This window comes from Sturnira hondurensis, unplaced genomic scaffold, assembly GCF_014824575.4.
Source record: "Sturnira hondurensis isolate 20B ecotype Veracruz unplaced genomic scaffold, ASM1482457v3 Scaffold0021795, whole genome shotgun sequence".
In the NCBI taxonomy this organism is placed as follows: Eukaryota; Metazoa; Chordata; class Mammalia; order Chiroptera; family Phyllostomidae; genus Sturnira; species Sturnira hondurensis.
In genome coordinates, this window is record NW_028094426.1 from 5,416,625 (window position 1) to 5,436,079 (window position 19,455).

At 37.5% G+C, this 19,455-nt stretch overlaps 1 protein-coding gene across 1 annotated transcript in view; it reads left to right on the forward strand.

Moving 5' to 3' along the window:
• ST8SIA1 (ST8 alpha-N-acetyl-neuraminide alpha-2,8-sialyltransferase 1) overlaps window positions 1-18,272 on the forward strand; it is a 133,898-nt gene extending 115,626 nt beyond the window's left edge. Inside the window, exon 5 of the mRNA XM_037033919.1 lies at window positions 16,732-18,272. Coding sequence (XP_036889814.1) covers window positions 16,732-17,218 — 487 coding nt within the window. The 3' untranslated portion in view covers window positions 17,219-18,272. The remainder of the gene's footprint in view (window positions 1-16,731) is intronic.
• The last annotated feature ends 1,183 nt before the right edge of the window (window positions 18,273-19,455 follow it).

The following is a 19,455-nucleotide window of genomic DNA, read 5'->3' on the forward strand; positions in this document are numbered from 1 at the left end:
ACTGCTCTAAGTACATTATACATAGGAGCTCATCTAGTCCTCACAGCGACTCTGTTATAGGTGCTCTTATTAACTCCAGTTTTTTCAGATGAGTAAGTTGAGGCATAAAGAGATGAAGTAATTTGCTAAAGGGTGCTGTTTGCCTTTGGAAGAGGTTGAACATGCAGCCTTCTTAAAGTACCTTCTCTATAATTAGAAGCCGCATTTTGAGACCATCATATATATTAGAAAATTTCGTAAGGTACTGTATGGCAAAATCAATGGGCTGGCAATCTATTGCAATCTATTTTTTTAAATACAAGATTACTGCTTTGTATGAACATTGCTATGTTTTTTTTTTATTTAAAGAAAATGAAATTTACACATTAGAATCCACCTCACTTAATTTTATGTTTCAAAATGAATTAATATATGTTTTTAAAGTTTAGTATAGCTTTAATTTCATATAGAAATTTAGGGAAATAAATATAATTGCTCTTTTGAGAACTACAAAAGTGAGAAACCATAAAAGAACACCTGTGATCAGAAAAACGAGTGCAATTTTATTTGTCCAGGAAAAAAGATTTTTCTAAATGGAGCTAGAGATTAAAAATGATTATATGACTCTTGGATGTTTGTCAGAAATTACCACATTCTGTTTACAAGAAAATGAACTAGTTCCTAATGAGAGATTTGTGTTTCAGAATTCTATTCAGTTTCTAATTACATTTTTTTTTTTTTGGTTCAAGGCAAGGAAATGGTTTGCATAAAAACTGTTGAAAGAAATGTTGCTTAATAAACATGAAGGCAATCGAAAATGTCTCTTATATTACCTTAGCATTCCTGAAAAAAATGTTGTGTTTTTTTTCCTGTAGCATATTTTGGAAAGAGTTAAATGCATTTGTGAAAAAATTGCGAAGATACTTAGAAATTCACTCATTCCTTTATGTGTTTATTCATTCTATCAGGAATGCCTATGCTCTATCCGGTATAGCATGGGGCTTAGGGAACACAAGGATAAAGGACTGCCGCAGCCCGCTGCAGCAAGGGTGGTCGCGAGGTGAGGCGAGGGACTTAAAAGAATGGAGAGGACCAAATGCTCTGCTGGCAAATGGCAACTTTATTCAAGGAATAGCTGTCTTAAATACAAACTGCTAACGCCTGAAGCAAGTCTGCAAGGAACTAGAAACAATGTTGTTTTTCAAAGTTCGTGCACTCCCTTAAGCTATCAAAAGGGCAAGAAGTTCTCATAACTGTCTTGGAACATGACACCTATGCCAAAATCTTGTTATATCCTTCAAGGCTGGGAACTAGAAGGTTAGGAAAATGTCAAGGTACCCGCCGGCTCCAGGGACCAGAAACCAAGTTCATCCACCATTCTCACAGTGGAGAACTCTGTCCTTGATCCCCTGCGGCCTAGCAGGCCCCCACAAAGGACATTAACTTTTTCTGAAGGAACTCAGTAAAGGAGCCATAAAAGTTACAGAGCTAATTATATGACAAGGTGACAAGCACCTTGATAAAAATAAAGTGCACTGAATTAGATACTTAATCCAGGCTTAGAGTCATGGAAGGTTTTCTCTAGTAGATGCCATCCATGAGCTGAGTCCTGAAACATTAGTAGGAATTAGCAGGGCAAAGGTGCCTTTCTCCTCAGATAGGAGCAGCATGTACCAGGGCTTAGAGGCATGACAGGGCATGACCCATGTGAGAAACCACAAGTAATTTGGCCCGGCAAGGGTAGGCAGTGCTGATGAGCCACAGTAAAATGAGAGGCCGAGGTCTAGGCAGGAATATCACAGGAGGCCTCGAACATCCTCATTGCTTAGACTTTATCTGAACGTGAGAACAAGCCATGGAAGTTTGTTACCATAGATGGAGAATGACACAGTCAAATTGGGACCTGGGACAGCACCTTGGGGAGCCTTTGGAAGTAAGTACTAGAGACTGAGAGTTCAGTTTGGGTGCTGCTGTTGTGAGACAGAGGAAGATTGGTAGTGATTTGAAATAAAACCATGGTCCTGGGAATATGCCTTAGCTAGGGTGGACTAAGTGCTGTGACAAACTACCCCAAACCTTCATAGCTTAATGCAATGAAGTATTTTTTCATTCGTATAATTTGATCAAGGAAAGGGAAGATTTCTGCTCCACACTTTTTAAAAAATATTTTATTTATTTACTTTAAGAGAGAGGGGACAGGAAGGAGAAAGAGGGAGAGAGAAACATCAATGTGTGGTTGCCTCTCACGTGTCGCCTACTGGGGACCTGGCCTGCAACCCAGGCACGTGGCCTGACTGGGATACGAACCTCGATCCTTTGCTTCACAGGCCTGCGCTCAATCCACTGAGCTACACCAGCCAGGGCTCCACACTGTCATTTGTGGACTCAAACTTCTTCCTTGCAGTGGCTCCCCCATTCTTCTAGGGCCACATTGTCTTGAACTGTGTCCTCTTTACTCAGTGTTGCAGACACAGGGAAGGCTGGAGAAAATGTTGGATACTGAGGGGAGATTTTAAGATCAAGGCCAGGAAATTTCAATCAGACCTTCTGTCCAGAACTTAGTCATAGCTCTACTTAACCACCAGGGCACCTGGGAGGTAGTCCCTCCGCATGCCCTGCAGGAAAACAAAATGGGTTCAGTGAGCATATACCAAAACTCAACTCTTTTTGACCTGAGAAATGGCCATTTCATATGGTTCAACATACAAGTAACAGGTAGAGAGAGAAAGAGAAAAGTAGGCCCAGAAGATGTTATAAAAGAGGGACTTAGTGACTAAGTGGATATAGAAGCCATGTAAATGGGAAGAATATATGTTTATAGCCGGGCGGGTTGAGCCATTGGCAGATGCTATTTGTTTAGCTAAGAAATGAGGTTGGGCCATGTGTTTTTGTCTGTGATGCTGAAACCCGACCTACCCAGCACCACATAGAAATCCAGGCCATACATACCGATGCTCAGATCATATGTGATCCCCAGATCAATGTATTTCTGGATCCCTAAAGTTTTTGGAGAGAAGATGCTGATTTTGAGATACTTCTCATGGATTTCCGTAGGACTCGCTCTTTAGTGTTTCCAGACCTCTGCTAAAATGTTACTCTAAATAAAACAGCAACATCTCTACCTTCTCTTTTTCTATAACCCTATTTTTCTGAATTTTCTTCATGGCACTCCCTACACATGGTTCATATTTTTGGTTGGTTGTTTATTGGTTGTCTTCTCTCATTTAAGTGGAAGCTTCATTTGTCTGTATTAATTCATTGCTATATCCCATAGAGCATAGAGTAGTGCATGGTACATAGTGAGTACTCAGCAAACAACTGTTGGAGTGTGTGAATGAATCCACATAGAAATATAGAAATTAGCAGTGGCCTATTGGTTATAATTGTAAATGTCAATATTTTTAGTGTGTATTGGTACTATGGAACAGGTATTTTTCTCACTACCTTGCAAGTATTAATTTATGTAATAATTCCTATGAGCTAGATACAGCTAATACTTCTACTTTACAGATGAGGAGATTAAAATACATGCCGCTTAAGAAACTGGACAAAACTCACAATGTTAGTAAATGTAAGAGATGAGATTCAGAATTAGGTGTTGGAGCTTCAGAGTTCACACACTACATCATTTGGCTATTCTTCCATGTAATTGTTTTAATGTTAATGAATGGAACTGGAGGCAGAGGTTAGGAAGGCATCAGTGTGAATGTAGATGAGTAAAGATCAGCCTGTCCTGGAGGTCTCTTCAAATTGAGTTCAAACTTCTAACCTATCTGCCAGAGAGCAGTGCCCCTCCGATTTTTGGAGAATTTCCCTAAGCATAACTCTATGTAGTCATTGTTTATCCCACTTACCCGTTTCCTGTAATTACCTTCGGTTTATTTGTTTCCGCACCTTGCCTTCTGTGACTGCTCCCCTCTGTGTACTCCACAGCTCCGTAGACATGGATCAAGGCTTTCTTTCCTTGATTTTTCCAGAACACCATTCCCAAAGGCATTATAACCAAATTTATAGACGTTTTGAGGTGAGAGAGGGGAAGCCCTGAAAAGCTGTCAAACAAAGAACATAAAAATTGAACATCAGACAACTCTGTCCCTGAACGTATTTCAACCACCCTGTCATTGAGAGTGTTTGAGTGTTGCTACATCTAGTCTCCATCCTCCCGGATGTTGTCGCCCTCATTCTTTTTATTCTTTCTCCTTCATCTCATGTTTGGGTCTCCCAGCCCCCAAATTACTGTTAGCTACTTATGTCAGAGAGGGCAGTTATCACTTACTGCCCTTTCTGCCCCTAGGACAGGCTCTTAGAATTTTACCTTCAACACTCAATGCGCCCTGTACACCTAAACAAAGAGAATTCTTTTCCACAGGGAACTCTGGTGTCTGTTGTTAAAATAACATTTTCCACTTCATTGTCAGTTTAGGCACTAGTTGAGGTCATGAAAGTGAATGAAATCTCCCAGAAAGTATGAATGACTTGAAATAGGAAGAAATCAGCAATGGATAGAAGGAAAGAGATCAAGAAGTAGCTAGAGAGGAAATTTTTGTTGTTAGTTCATTTTCCCTTGTGGAGATTTGGGCAAGAGCCCATGTGGGGAAAGGGCCGGTGAAAGGGAATGGATGAAGATAAAGGCGACCAATAAAGAGGATAAGGTGGACCAGGTCCTTGAGGAGCTGAGAAGGGGTAAGAACCCAGGTTACAAGTGCATGAATTCATACAGGACAGGAGTAATACTTCTTCCTTCTGGGAAAAGATACACATGTATCACAGAAAGAGTGGTGAATCTAGAGTCAAACTGAGCTCAAATCACAAGTCTGCTACATCTCTGTCATGAAACTTTGCTAGAGTCCTTAACCACTCCGATCCTCAATTTCCTCAACTGCAGAAAAGGGCAATCCTCTCTTCCTAGTGTTACTACAAAGTTTGAATAAGGTAACCTGTGTTAAGCAGGAATCTTACAATTTGTTGATGTTTCTGTAATTTGATTGTTGTCTTCCAGTTACTATCCCAGACTGCCATTAGTATTGTAAATAAACAAGAGGTTATGACTATTACTTCTTTTTTCATCTTCTCTAATGGAATTTGTGATTCCATGGTCATTGTCATTTGGAATTTTGAATAAGTCTGAGAGTTAAAATCAAACTTGTTTGTGAAAGGTCAAACCTGGCCTGCATACTTGCTTTGCGTGATTTTTACTTTCTTTTCTTTTTGAAATCCTTCAGGTAGAACATGTACTTTCCATTTCCAGATCCACACCATCTTATACCTGGCCCATTTGACATATTTTTTGACCTGCTTGGCCCGTGTATACAATTGAGATTTCAATCCATGACGTAGACTGTTTTCTACTGAAATAGCTCATGCCACTGAAAATTTCCATGTTGCTGAATCTCCAAGTAGTGTTTTGTCTTTATATTTCATTCTCAGCACTTGCTATTGCTGATGAACTTCCTAAACTCTTTTCCTTCTGGTATTGAACGCCATTCTGATTTCTTCTCACCTCTCTGCCCGTCTACTCTGTGCTACCACTCTGCCTCTCCGCCCACTGTTTAAATGCTATAATCTGTCAGTGTATTGTGTGTTGGCCCACTGTTGTTCTGGGTGATCCTATGTCCATGGGTGGCTCACCATGTTCAACATTGTGTAGTAATCTTTCCCTTCAAACCACCTTCTCCTTTTGTGTTACCTATCATGATGAAACAAGCCACCAGAAGTCCAAGCCACTCAACTCCCCAAACTGAAACTACCCTCACACCTAGGAGGGATATTCATATTCAACAGCGTACACAGAATTGACACCTAGTCAGGAAGGACACTTCTCCATAAACCTCACCATTGCTCCCCAGCTGAAGATCAACCCTGTGCTGCCCATTCACCAAAGCTGGCTTCTCCTTCCTCCCCTCCACTCCCTGTGGTAAGACCCTCACCACTTCCCCCACTCACTAATGCATGCTAAGTAGTCTCTATTTTTCCTTATGGATAAAATTCAACTATGACTGGCAGTAGGTCATTCTTTCATTCTGCTTTACGTACCAAGTAAACCTCATCTCTAGTTACTCCCAAGACAGTGAAGCTTCACTATATTAAATTGTTTGCATTTCCCTGAACACCTCCCTCTGTGCCTCTGCGCACACTGCTCTCTCAGACAAGAATGCTCTTTCTCTTCAACTCCACTTACACAGCTAACTTCTATCTGCTCTTCAAAATACAGTTCAGATGTGTCCATCTCCGAGAGGGTTGTCTTCCATTTCTGTCCTCTTGAGATCATTCCCCAGTCTAGTTTGGAATGTCCATTCTACAAATATTTCAGAATTTTGCATTCTTGGGATGTATTTTCACACGCACAGTGTATGGATAGAATGTCTTGGTGTGATGTGTTTCTTGCAATCTGGTAAAATGTTTTCCTGTGCAGGAGACACTCCCACAGGATAAGAAAGTACGGAGGAGGAAAGGTTTGTAAATCAACACAAAACTGATGTTCACTGGCGAAGGAAAAGGAGGCAGCAGCTGTGCAAACAAACAGCTGGTCAGGGAGGCTGAAAAATGACAATGAGCAACCATGAACATAGCGAATGGTCTAAAATATTTTTAAAAGCAAGTAAATAGTATGAGGAAATGAGTTAAGCCACTGGAAATTACTGTGAAGTTTGAACAGGAAGTAAATAGTAAGGAAAGCATTTTAAAAAATTGTTATAGAGAAAAACACAAAATATTTGTATTTTATGTAGAATTGAACTTTTAAAGTGAACTATGCTTAAGAGATACATTAACTTGGTCATTTGTGACTTTTTTGTAAATGTGTTTTATATGGTACAGATCATTATAAAATAATATTATAATATTATAATAATATTAAAATAATAATATTATAATGCTATGTTTATAATGCCACTATAATTTTTAATGTTATAATGTTACCATATTATAACATTATATATTATATTATATATGTTATTAAAATATTATAATAACATTATACTAATATTAAAAACATAAAATTATGTCAGAGCTCTGATTTACTCTTTTGAAAAAAGTAAACTGGACACTCACAATTGTTTTACTTTGCATTTATGTGATTACTAAGATGCCTGACTTTTCAAAGGGCGATATTTAATAACACAAGTAACACATTATTGTACTTGTCTTCTGAGAAATGAAAGCATTCCAGATGAAGCTCATTTTCCCGGACCCTCTACTCACAGCCCATACCGCTACTCTCCCCAGAGGTAGCTGTTACTTTCAGCTTACTATGTATCCTTCTAATATTTTCCTATGCATTTACACACATGTAACTAGAGAAAATGTGTATCTTTATCCTGTATGATAATCCACTATACAAATTACCATAGTAATTATGCAATTCCTTTGTTTTTCATGTAATATGTCTTGGAAATGTTTCCATTTCAAACTAGTAGAGCTGTGTCATTAAATGAACTGTCTTTTATCCATCATAATTGTCTCCAAGGATATAATTATTTGTTTCACCATTCCCTTAGTGACAGACTTTTGGGTTGCTTCTGATTTTCTGTATACTTCTGCAAACATTCATGAATGTTTACTTAGTGCTGTGCTGAGCATCCTTCTTGGCACTGTGGATTTAACAGTAAACAAAACAGAGTTCTCCTCATGGACAGTCAAGGAAACACAAACAATAAACAAAGACATGCATATATAATAAAATGCCATGTAGCGATAGGTACTATGTAGAACTGCAACAAAGGTGAGTGATGAGGTGGGTGGTCAGGAAAGTCTTCTCTGAGGTAATTTATTTGAGTCAAAACCTAAGAGAAGTGAGGGAGTTTGCTCTGTAAATATGACGGGCACCAGCTGAGAAGTGGAATGCTGGCTCAGTAAGTGTGTATATCAAAAGTGCCACACCACCCTCTGAACTGTGTGTAACAATTCATACTCCCACTTGAGGCAGGGAAGTACCCATTTCTCACACTTTTTCCAGTCATTATTAACCTGTTTCTTAATTTTTAACAATTACATATGTAGAAAAATGCTCTTTTACTGTAGTTTTAATTGGTATAACTTTGACATTTGTGATTGTGTATATTTTAATATGTATGTTGGCCCTTTGGACTTGCTCATCTCTAACTTGGCAGTTCTAATTCTAGAATGTATCTTTGGTTTATTTTGCTTCTCTAAAATGTGATTGCTGTTGTACAAAGAAACTGTAGTAGGTTTTTAAAAAGACTTTGTTTTTTTAGAGCAGTTTCAAGTTTGCAACAAGAGCAAAAGGAAAGTACAGTCCAAAGAGTTTCCTTATACCTCCTACCCCCCCCACCCCCTGCCACAGCCTCTCCCGTTATGAACATCCACACCAGGGCTGGATGTTTGTTAGGACTGACAAACCTGCACCAACACATTATGATCCCCTGAAGTCCACAGTTTACATTACTGTTCACTCTCGGTGTTGTACATCCTATTGGTTTGGACAAATGTATAATAACATGTTTCCATTGATATGGTATCATGCAGTGTATTTTCAACTGTCCTAAAAGTCCTCTGTGTCCCACTAGTCACTCCTTTCTCCCCTTCTAACCCTGAGCAACCACCGATCTTTTATACTGTTTCCATAGTTTTGCTTTTTCCAGTGTGTCATTTAGTTGGAATCATAGAGTGTGTGGCCTTTCCTGGTTGGCTTCCATAACTTAGTACCATGAATTCAAGATTCCTTCCTATCTTGTCATGGTTTGATAGCTCATTTCTTTGTAGTGCTGAATCATAATCCCCTGCATGCATTTGATACAGTTTCTCTATCTATGCACCTACTGAAGGACCTCTGGGTTGTTGCCGCAAGTGTGGCAATTATGAATATGCTTGTCCAGGTTTCTGTGTGGATATAAATTGTCAACACCTTTGGATAAATACCAAGGATCATGATTGCTAGATTGTGGGGTAAATTGCTAGATTGCTTTGGGTAAATACCAAGGATCATGATTGCTATTAGTGTGGTTAATTTGGTAAGAAACCACCAAACTGTCTGGAAAGTGGATGTACCGTTTTGCATTCCCACCAGCAATGAATGAATTTCTGTAGCTCCACATCTCACAGGCATTCGGTATTTTCAGTGTTCTGCATTTTGGCCATTCTCATAGATGTGAATGTCATTTTAATTTGCATTTTTCTGGTGTATATGATGTGGAGCATTTTTTTCATATATTTATTTGCCATCTGGTGAGGTGTCTATGAAAGTCTTTGGCCCACTTTTAATTATTATTTTTTATTATTGAGTTTTAAAGAGTTCTCTGTATATTTTGGATAATAGTTTTTTATCAGCTGTGTCTTTTGAACATACTTTCTCCCAGGCTCTTGGCTTGTCTTCTTATTCTATTGACATTGTCTTTCATACAGCAGAAAATTTTACTTTGAATGAAGTTCAGCTTATCAACTAGATCTTTCATGGATTGTGTTTTTCGGGTATCCAAAAAAGTCATTGCCATAGCCAAGGTCATCTAGGTTTTCTCCTATGTTATCTTCTTGGAGACTGATGTTTTTGCATTTTACATTTAGATCTGTGATCCATTTTGAGTTAATTCTTGTGAAGAGTGAAAGATTTGTGTTTAGACTCATTTTTTTGCATGCGGATGTCTAGCCCTTCCAGCGCCATTTGCTCCATTATCTTGCCTTTGTTCCTTTCTCAGAGGTCAGTTGACTGTATTCATGTGGGTCTATTTCTCGGCTCTCTGTTCTGTTCCACTGATCCATTGGTCTGTTCTTTTGCCAGTACCACTCTGCCTTGGTTGCTGTGGCTTTAGAGTAAGTTTTGAATTCGGATAGTGTCAGTCCTCTAAATCCCTCCTCTCCTTTAATATCACATTAGCTGTTCTTTTTCCCTTTCCTTGTAAATTTTAGAATCAGTTTGTTGATACCCCCCAAATCGCTAAGACTTTGATTGGGGTTGCATTGAATCTATAAAAAAGTTGGAAAGAACTGACATCTTGGCAATATTGAGTCTTCCTATCCATGAACATCTCATATTTCTCTATTTATTATAGTGAGTTCCTTCATTTTATTTATTAGAGTTAGGTAGTTTTCCTCATAAAGATCTCATACAGTCCATATTTTGTTAGATGGATACCTAAATATTTCATTATTGGAGGTATTAATGTAAATGGTATTGTGTTTTTTATCTCAAATTCCATCTGTTTGTTGCTGGTATATAGGAAAGCAGTTGAATTTCATATATTAACCTTGTAGCCTGCAACCTTGCTCTAGTCATTTTAATCATTTATTAGTTCTCGGTGGGGTTTTTTTTGGTCAATGCTTTTGGATTTCCTTCATAATAATTGTGTCAATTGCAGAGGCAGTTTTACTTATTCCTTGGCACTCTGTACACCTTTTATTTCCTTTTATTTCTCTAATTGTGTTAGCAATGACATCCACTATAATGTTGAAAGCAATGGTGAGATGAGACATCCTTGGCTTGTGCTTGATCTTAATGGGAAAATATCAAGTTTTTCATCATAAAGTACATTAGGTGAAGGATTTCTGTAGATAGTCTATCCAGTTGAGAAAATTCTGCTTTATTCCTGATTTAGCTATGAACTTTTAAAAATGGATCTTGTCTAAGCCTTTATTGGTTCCAGTAAGTAATTTTTCAGTTGGTTCTTTTGTACATTCTAGATAGGTAATTATATGTTCTGCTAAATTTGGTCGATTTCCCTTATAACTTATAAACATACTTGAACTATGTCTTTAAAATTATTTTCTAGTATAGTTGATGTATTGCTATGTTGCTAACCTTTTATTTTATTACAATTAGATGATATGGCCTGTATGATGATAATTGTTCTAACATATTTTTTCTTTTGTGACATAGTGTGTGGTCATTTTCAGAAAATTTCTATTTATGTTTAAAAATAATCGACTTTTTAAATTGAATACTCTCACTATAGTTGTAGATTTGTGAATATCTATTTGAATTTTAATCAGTTTTTGCTACATATATTTTAAAGCTATCTTGTTAGGCACATAAAGTTCTTGAATATTATATTCATTTGATCAATGTAAATTATTTTTGGTTTTTATGATTTAAAACTTTTAATTTTCATTTTTAATAAAATAATATATGTATATGGTTTTAAAAATCAAGTACTGTTAAAGTGGAAAGCAGCAATCTTGTCTCATATTCCCTCAAGTAATGGTCTAAGACTTTCAAATTCTCTAGCTGTTTTTTCTTTTATTACATTATAAAGTATCAGACCTAATTGAAATTAAAATTTTTTCCTCTTGTTTACTGCTTTCTTATGGAAAAATAAAGACTTGCTTAAAATGCTCCTCACAGCATTCCCCAGCACACACACTCTCCCTTTCCTGACCTCTTGATCCAGACATATCACAATCTAAGTCAATAGTCAGGACTTACCTTAGTGTCTACGTAAGGTACTGTTCACACCTGAGACAAAAGTCTATTCCAGTTATTTAATATCCTATTCAACTGCTAATTTATCCCCAGAGCAAATAAAGGTTTTCTATACAATACTGGCTTATTCATCTCTAGAATCCATTAGATTTGCAAATCTTTTTTCATCCCCGCGAACGTGTTAGTCTATTAGGAGTACTTTTTTGCTGTTGCTGAGAAATCCTTTCCGAGACTATTTTTTTTTTTCTCTCACTGGAATCTGACTGATGGCTTGCAAGGCCTGCTGTGTAGCTGTTTTTCCAGATTTCTCCTTTATCGGAATCCATCTGTTGTCATACGTTTTAATTGCCAAAATCTCTTTCTTATTACCTACACTTTCTTTTTTTTGTAGAGTATCCTACTTTTACTTCACAGAGACAATAACTATTAATATTTCCAAATAAACATTAGAGGTATTTAAGATTTTTTCCTGCCCTTTGAGCAATCTTGTTTTCCTCTGAATTCTTTCGTTCTTTGGTTTTGTTCTATGACCCTCATGTTAGAGACTTTTCTTCAGTGTTTCTCATCTTGGATATCTGTTCTTATTTGGCGACCAGAAGTTCAGTGCAGAGACAACTTCTCGACAGGTAGACTTTACTCTTGGTTAAAGTGAAGGTGGTAAGGTGGCTTTCTTTTGGGTGACTCCCAAGTGTCACTATCTACAGGTCTTTCCTTTGGCCCATCAGAGTCGATATTCTACTTGAGAACTATGAGCCTGGCTTCCAATATTTTCTGAGTTGAAAAGCATCCCAGTTTTCTCTGGGCTGTGCTGGCTCTTTCAGTTCATAATTGTTGTTCCTTCCTAGAGCCTGACGTACACAATCACCCACCTGCCATGGACAGTGGTAATTGACCAGCGCAGGACCATAGGGTTCAGCCCACCTGGATGACCCTGCTGCCCCATAATCTTAACAACAACCTTGCTGAAGGTTCCCAAACACCCAGTTGCTCCGCCTTTTGGCATAGGGCACTGCTGCCATTGAGAGTGATGCTTGGTCAGTAGTTATGTTCTGATTTCCATCAGTGAGCTTTCTGTTTCTCAGCAGTACCCCAGATTTGGGGCTCCACTGAGGGTATGCCTCTCTTCTTTTTCAGGTTGGCTGTAGATTTTTAAAAACATCTTTTCTCTTATTTCTAGATAGTTGGGAGAGTTGGATCCTTACCTGCCCTGATTCTATTCAGTTTGCACCTTGACTGGCAACCTGAAGATGAACATTTTCATGTTTTTTGTCCATTGCAATTTCTTTTAGGTTAATTTTTTGTTTTTGTCCATTTTATGTCAATATATCAATAGATTAAGACTATATTGTTTTCAATATTAACCTTCTATTTGTCACATTGGCTGAAAATATTTATTAATAATTTTCTTTATTTTTAGTTATTTTATTTTTCACAGGAATGAACTTTCTCATCTTGATATAATCATTTTTTCAATACTTTACTTTGTAAAAGATATCTGTAAATGTCTAATAACTTTGTTTGTCTTTTGTTTTTCTCATAATGTGAACTTTAAATAATTATCTTAGAATTATTTTATAATTTTCTTGTCAAGCATAAATCTATTTTCTCTCAAATTTCAAATTGTTAACTAGTTATCTTGGTATTGTTTAGTAGCTAATTTAAAAAATTTCATCCATTATGTCTCTAATATCACATATTAAATTTATTTGTATTATGTGCTATATTTCTATGCTTTCCACTCTGTTCTATTAGTATATTTCTCTATTTCTTGTCAATATCACTATATTTTTATTTTGAATAATTCATTGGCTGACCTGATTTCACTTGCATCTTTTTCTTTTATTTTCACTTTCTTTTTTTTCAATTATTATTTAATAGTTTTCAATTTATTTTGTGTTTTATTGATTAGGTTCCACTTATAGGTGAGATCATATAGGATTTGTCTTTCACTGCCTGGCTTATTTCACTTAGCATAATGCTCTCCAGTGCCACCCATGCTGTCACGAAGGGTAGGAGTTCTTTCTTTCTGTTCCATAGTATTCAATAAACAAAACAAACAAATTGGCAAAATAGAACCAGAGACTTGGAAATAAGGAACAAACTGACAGTGGCCAGAGGGGAGTGGGGAGGGGGAGAATGGAGGAAAGACGAGGAAGGGGCAAGCAAAGGAACACTAATAGAGGACTTTTGGGCGTAGACAATGGGGGGATTGACTGTGGAGTTGGGGGAAGGGGTTGGGGTGAGCAGTGGGGAAAAAGGTGGAACACCTATAACTGAACAACAATAAACTTTAAAAAATAGCTTTCTATTCACATAATATATAATTATTCTGAGTTAGGTTATAAAGATTAAAAGATGAGTAAGATATTTCCCTCTCTTCAAGAAGTACACATTCTCAGATGGCATGATCAGTTCATATTGAGGAGTTTAAAGAAGACTCTTGAATGATGAAGTTAGAAAGAAGGAATAAACTGTTGAAGGAAAAGGTTAAGTTGAGTCTTCACATACAGGCAAACCTCAGGAGTGCAATGAATGATGAGCAAAAAAGTGGATGAGAAATGCAGAAGAGTGTACATACAAGGATGATTGGAGCACAGGGTGAGGGCATGAAGGGTACTGAGTATGATGCGGCTGGAGGGATAAGCTGGAGACCATTCTTTTATAATTCTAATCGATTTGTTAAAAATTCAGTAAAACTCAATTTTTACTTCAGTAAAAATTCAGTAAAACCCATTCTTGTGAAACTCTTGATCAGTATAACATTAATTATACTAGTTATGCCACAAACAATTATTGAATTGAGTCAAGTAATGCCATTTGTTGAAGAATGGAGTAGATAAAAGTAATAAAATATAATACACAGTATGGCCTGTTTTTAACATTGTCAAAATTAATAGTATAGTAAATCCAAGATGTGTCTTTCTTTTCAAAGCTAAAACTCAAGAAAGGAAGACTGCCCTGTTCAAGAGTAATCAGTCAGCTTTGAGACAGGGAACACAAAATCAGTTGCCCTGATTTATTGGTACAATGTTTAATTCTCATTAGTATGTTGTCCACCAGAAAAATTCCATCAGCCAGCAGAACCTTGTGGAATAAGGAGTAAGGAACCTTCTGCATAGCAGTAAGGAAGGAATTGTTTATGGAAAACAAAGGGGAACAACTAGAAGTATACTAGCTGCTCTATATGTTGCTGGTGCAATGAGACCTAGAATGTAGCTCTGGGAACAATATGGACATCAGAAAGTTTTTCTCTTATTGAGTTCTAACAATGTTTAAAAGACAGAAGGGAATAATTCAGTAGAGATGGAGAGGTTGAATGTTTTAAAAAGGAAAAACCCACCTTGAACAACAGTTCTTTGGAAAATGTGAATTAGCTTATTCCATGAACAGGGGGAAAGAGGGATCACTCTTCCTCTTAGAGTCACAACGAGCACAGAATTAGAAGATGTAAAGAAAGAGAGGTTGAGGAGTAGATGCAGAGAGCTATATAGATTGCACTGATAGCTCTGATCTGCTAAGTATGTCCTCTGGACACCTGCATCATGAAATCACTGGAGAGTGATGGCTAAAAATTCAGGTTTTCTAGCTAGCATTTGGGAACCACTGTTCAAACAAAGCGGGATATTATTATCTGCAGGGTGTGTCTACACTATTGAGACTGAGTTACTGATGGAGGAAGAAAATAGAAAATTGGGATGGGCAATTTAAAAAGATGAGAGAATTTAAAATTGTCTAAGAAGAGACTATTTGGAAGTTGGAAAGCAGGAATTTCTGTTGAAGAAGCTCGCTCAGCTCCGGAATGTGGTTCAATGTGCTTCCATGACATCTACGGTAAAGGGATTCCATCTAAAAATGCTGCAATCACTTCTGTACTTGTCAGGGCCCAGTAAAAATTGCTAACACAGGCTGCTAAGTCAAGGACATGAATAAAACTTGAGCAATTTCCCTTCCTTTGGGCTTGAGAAACACACCTTTCTTGGCAGGCAGAATTAAAAACACCGATTGCTGCATAAAATCATGTTGATTTGTGTATTCAGAATTTTGGTTTCATATATTTATGATGATCCCTGCCAAGATGTCAGACCAGAATCCCTCAGCTAGTTGTGGCTTAGATCCATTCTTAGATGCTGCTGCCAGGCTTTCATCTATTTGTCTGTTTCTCTTTGTTTTCCCTTGAGCTGTATCTGCAACCTCTTACCTGGTCTTTAGGCCATCAGCCCCTTTCTTCCCCTGAAACATATTCTAACTGCCAGAGTCACCTTTATGACACAGACCACTAAATAAATGATGAGTTATTTGTAATCCAAAAAGTCAGTGCTATAAGTACTCACTGCTGTGAAGCTTCCCCACCACTACAGAGTGAATCCAAACAAAGGCAGACAAATTGTTTTCAACACACCTCGTCTTCAACCACTGCCCCCATCATTTCTGCCTTGCTCGTTACAAGAACACTGAATCCCCATCCTTGTTTTAGTAAGTACACCGTATGCCTTTGTCAGTGACCAAAGTGTCCCTCCTTGTTTAGTTGCTGTCCTTCCTGTTGTTTTCCTAAGGACATGTATTTAAATGTCATCTCCTCTCTGTAGCTTTCTTGGACTCCACATCCTCTTCCAAGGCAGAATGAATTATTTTAAACTGAATTTCGTGGCTTTTTACACATATCAAATATTGCATTTAGAACATTCTAGTGCACTCATTTATAAGTTTGTTTCCACAACTACTGAATTTTTTGAGGCCCCATATTTGGTGATTAAATTTTTAATTCCCCAATGCCTGACACATAGGATGTGTACCATCAATTTTAGGGAAACACATTTAAACTTTCACCTCACATAATGCAAAATGAAAGAACACAGGAAAGAAATATTATTTAGTGCAAGAAATATGGGCAACTCTTAGCATCATTTTATAATAAGTCTTTTTTCTATGTTGTAGTCACAATATAGCACTGGTTAATCAGAATACTTGCATTGTAAAATACAGAATTTTGATGGGGAGAAGTATTTTAGAAGAAGATTCTTTGATTTGCAGTTGAGGAAACCAGTCCTGTGCTTATGTCAGGCCTCACAAGCAGCTTTTATCAAAATCTTAACCAATAACCAAACGCTTTTTGCATTCATGAGTATTAAATCATCTTTACATTCCAAGCAAAGAAAATGAAGAGAACAAAATATACAATGTGCATTAGTTCAGAATGAATTCCATTAAGGAATCTTAACCTGAGTTTAGGATATAGAGGTGGAGAAAAGGCGAACTACATGACAACTGATAATTCAAAGTTAAGGATGATGCGAGCTGTTAGGGCCATCAGAAGAACAGTAGAGTGGATGTTGATGAATTTCTTTTCTTCAGGTTATTGAGCCTCTTTTTCTCTTTAATAGGTTTCAAAACCTGCTATGGTCCAGAAAGACATTTGTGGACAACATGAAAATTTATAACCACAGTTACATCTACATGCCTGCTTTCTCTATGAAGACGGGAACAGAGCCATCCCTCCGGGTTTATTACACGCTGTCAGATGTCGGTGCGAATCAAACAGTGCTCTTTGCTAACCCCAACTTTCTGCGTAGCATTGGGAAGTTCTGGAAAAGTCGGGGAATTCATGCAAAACGCCTGTCCACGGGGCTCTTTCTGGTGAGCGCAGCCCTGGGCCTCTGTGAGGAGGTGGCCATCTATGGCTTCTGGCCCTTCTCTGTGAATATGCATGAGCAGCCCATCAGCCACCACTACTATGATAACGTCTTGCCCTTTTCTGGCTTTCATGCCATGCCGGAGGAGTTTCTCCAACTCTGGTATCTTCATAAAGTCGGTGCACTGAGAATGCAGCTAGACCCATGTGAGGACACCTCGCTCCAGCCCACCTCCTAGGGACAGTGGGAAAAGAAAAAACTAAGTCAGGGTATTTTTGTTAGGTTTTCTACATGATTGCAAAAGGAAATAGTGACGTCGTTTCATGGATTTGCACGGGCCACTTGCAAACAACGGCCACCACCCACGGAAAACTCTCCTTTTAATGTTGTCTTGGAGGACAAATAAGAAGTAAAACGTCCTAGGAAATATTTTGTAGCACATTGTGGATTTGCAACTAGTAACATTCTGATGAATTCATGCTGCTAAAGCACATTCACATGGTTTAAATCGAGACGGTGCAGTTCACAAATAAGATGGAACTCTAGTTGTTGAAGTTGAGGAGTCACTCAATGTTAATAAAGGAAATACCAGGGCAAAGTGTTACTGACTATCAATAGAAACTGGAGTCATTAAAAAAAACTATATATGAAAACTGACATTGGAACCATAGGTTTTTAAAACTTATTATTGATTTTTGCTCTATTTAGGGGCAGTGAGTAGATGATGAGATAGATTTTAAAAAATCTAAGGATGTAAAACACTGCAGCTGACTTTGTGATTCGTTGAACCAAGTGTATGTTAGCTGCAGTCTCCTTCCATTTAAAAATGTTAAATAAGAATTGCTTCCTCCCCTTTTGTCAGGTCTCCTTAGTGTGAAGCATTGTTGAATTTAGACTGTGTTGATTCATAGTCTGGAAAACTATGAATCCCTTCTCCTCCTCCTCAAAATTTAGGGCATAAATTCAATTTTAGGTCTGCATTTTGTAAGCCTGTTTGAATTATTGTTATTCTAGTGCAAAAAGACTACAAATGTGAGTGCATTATTTATTTGCAAACTATTTGCATAATTGTCTTCATAAATTTAATGTTCCCAATGGTGTAAACTTAGTCTCTGAAGACAGACTGGAAGGTTCCCCCCTCTTCTATGTATACCATGATGTATTTAAGAGAAAGCTTATTCACACACATAGAAGCATTCATATGTTCACACACACACTCGATTCACAAAGCTCATTCCTGTGCAAGTATGAAAGCTGAACCCACATAACCTGGTATTTAAAAAAAAAACAACCTGTAACCAGTATTGGAGAGCTATAAGTGTATTATGTACCACCCATTACACCCCAATGTAAGATAAGCCAGCTTAACTGGTTGCTGCTCATAGTGCTCATACCAGCATGAGATGTAGGCCTTACTCCCAAATGCTTACCCCAAATGAACAGAATTGTTTTACTCATTCTGATTCCCTTGCGTGGACCCTCCATTGAGCATGCTCGTACAAAGCAGATTCATACGAGTGAAGGGATGTGAGTTAGTAGCTGTCTATTTTCTTAGTAGCAGGTAGGACAATTTAGAAAGCCAAACTCTGACAAATTGCAAGCACCTGGGTGTGTTTACATATCAGAGAAGGGTGAAGGAAGCCTTTCATGTCGTTCTTCTTTGGGATGCCTTAATCTAAAAGGGGACACTGGAAATCATCATCTTGTTTTTTTTAAAGTATTGCCAAAATTTAGGTAAACTGTGCCAAAAAGTTTCATTTTTTAAATGGTAGAAATAGTACGCAATACAGATTAAAACAGGTGGCCATTTTTGGTAGATTAACTTAAAAGCTACCAACATATCAATGCCCTTGGAAGATATCTATATCATTGGAATAAGAAATTTCTAAGTAAGACAGAGTTTTGAGGTTATTATAGAAAGCAGCAGTTGAAATATGGCTGGTTGACACAACATGGATTATGTTAATGCTTAGAATGTTAAGAATCTGAGAGTATTGATTCTGTGCAGAACTGATTTGCTATTTTGATTCTATGTGGCAGCAAAATGTAGTGCAAATGTGCTATTGAGTGAGCTGTGTTAAATACTCACTATGTGCAATCCTGAATATAGTTCCTCTTTTGAGCTGTTGTTATTAGTAATTACCTTAAAAAGGAATACATTTTAATCTATACACTTCATCATAAATATAAAAGGGCTAATGAAAAACATATAATGTTAATAAAATGTCAGTCAAATTAGTGCTTTGTTAAAATATAATTAATAAGCAACATAAAGCCAATGAATCACAGTTCCATTGAAAGGGTATCTGGAAATATTACATCTTGTAGTGACTCCTGGAATGGATTCGTGCAATGGATCTGTACAACGTTGAGTCTATAAATCTGTGGCTTCTGAAAGGCAGAACCAAAATATCCTAAACTGATAGTGTTTACTTGGACCAGTGATTCTCAAACGGAGTGATTCTCCTTCTGCAT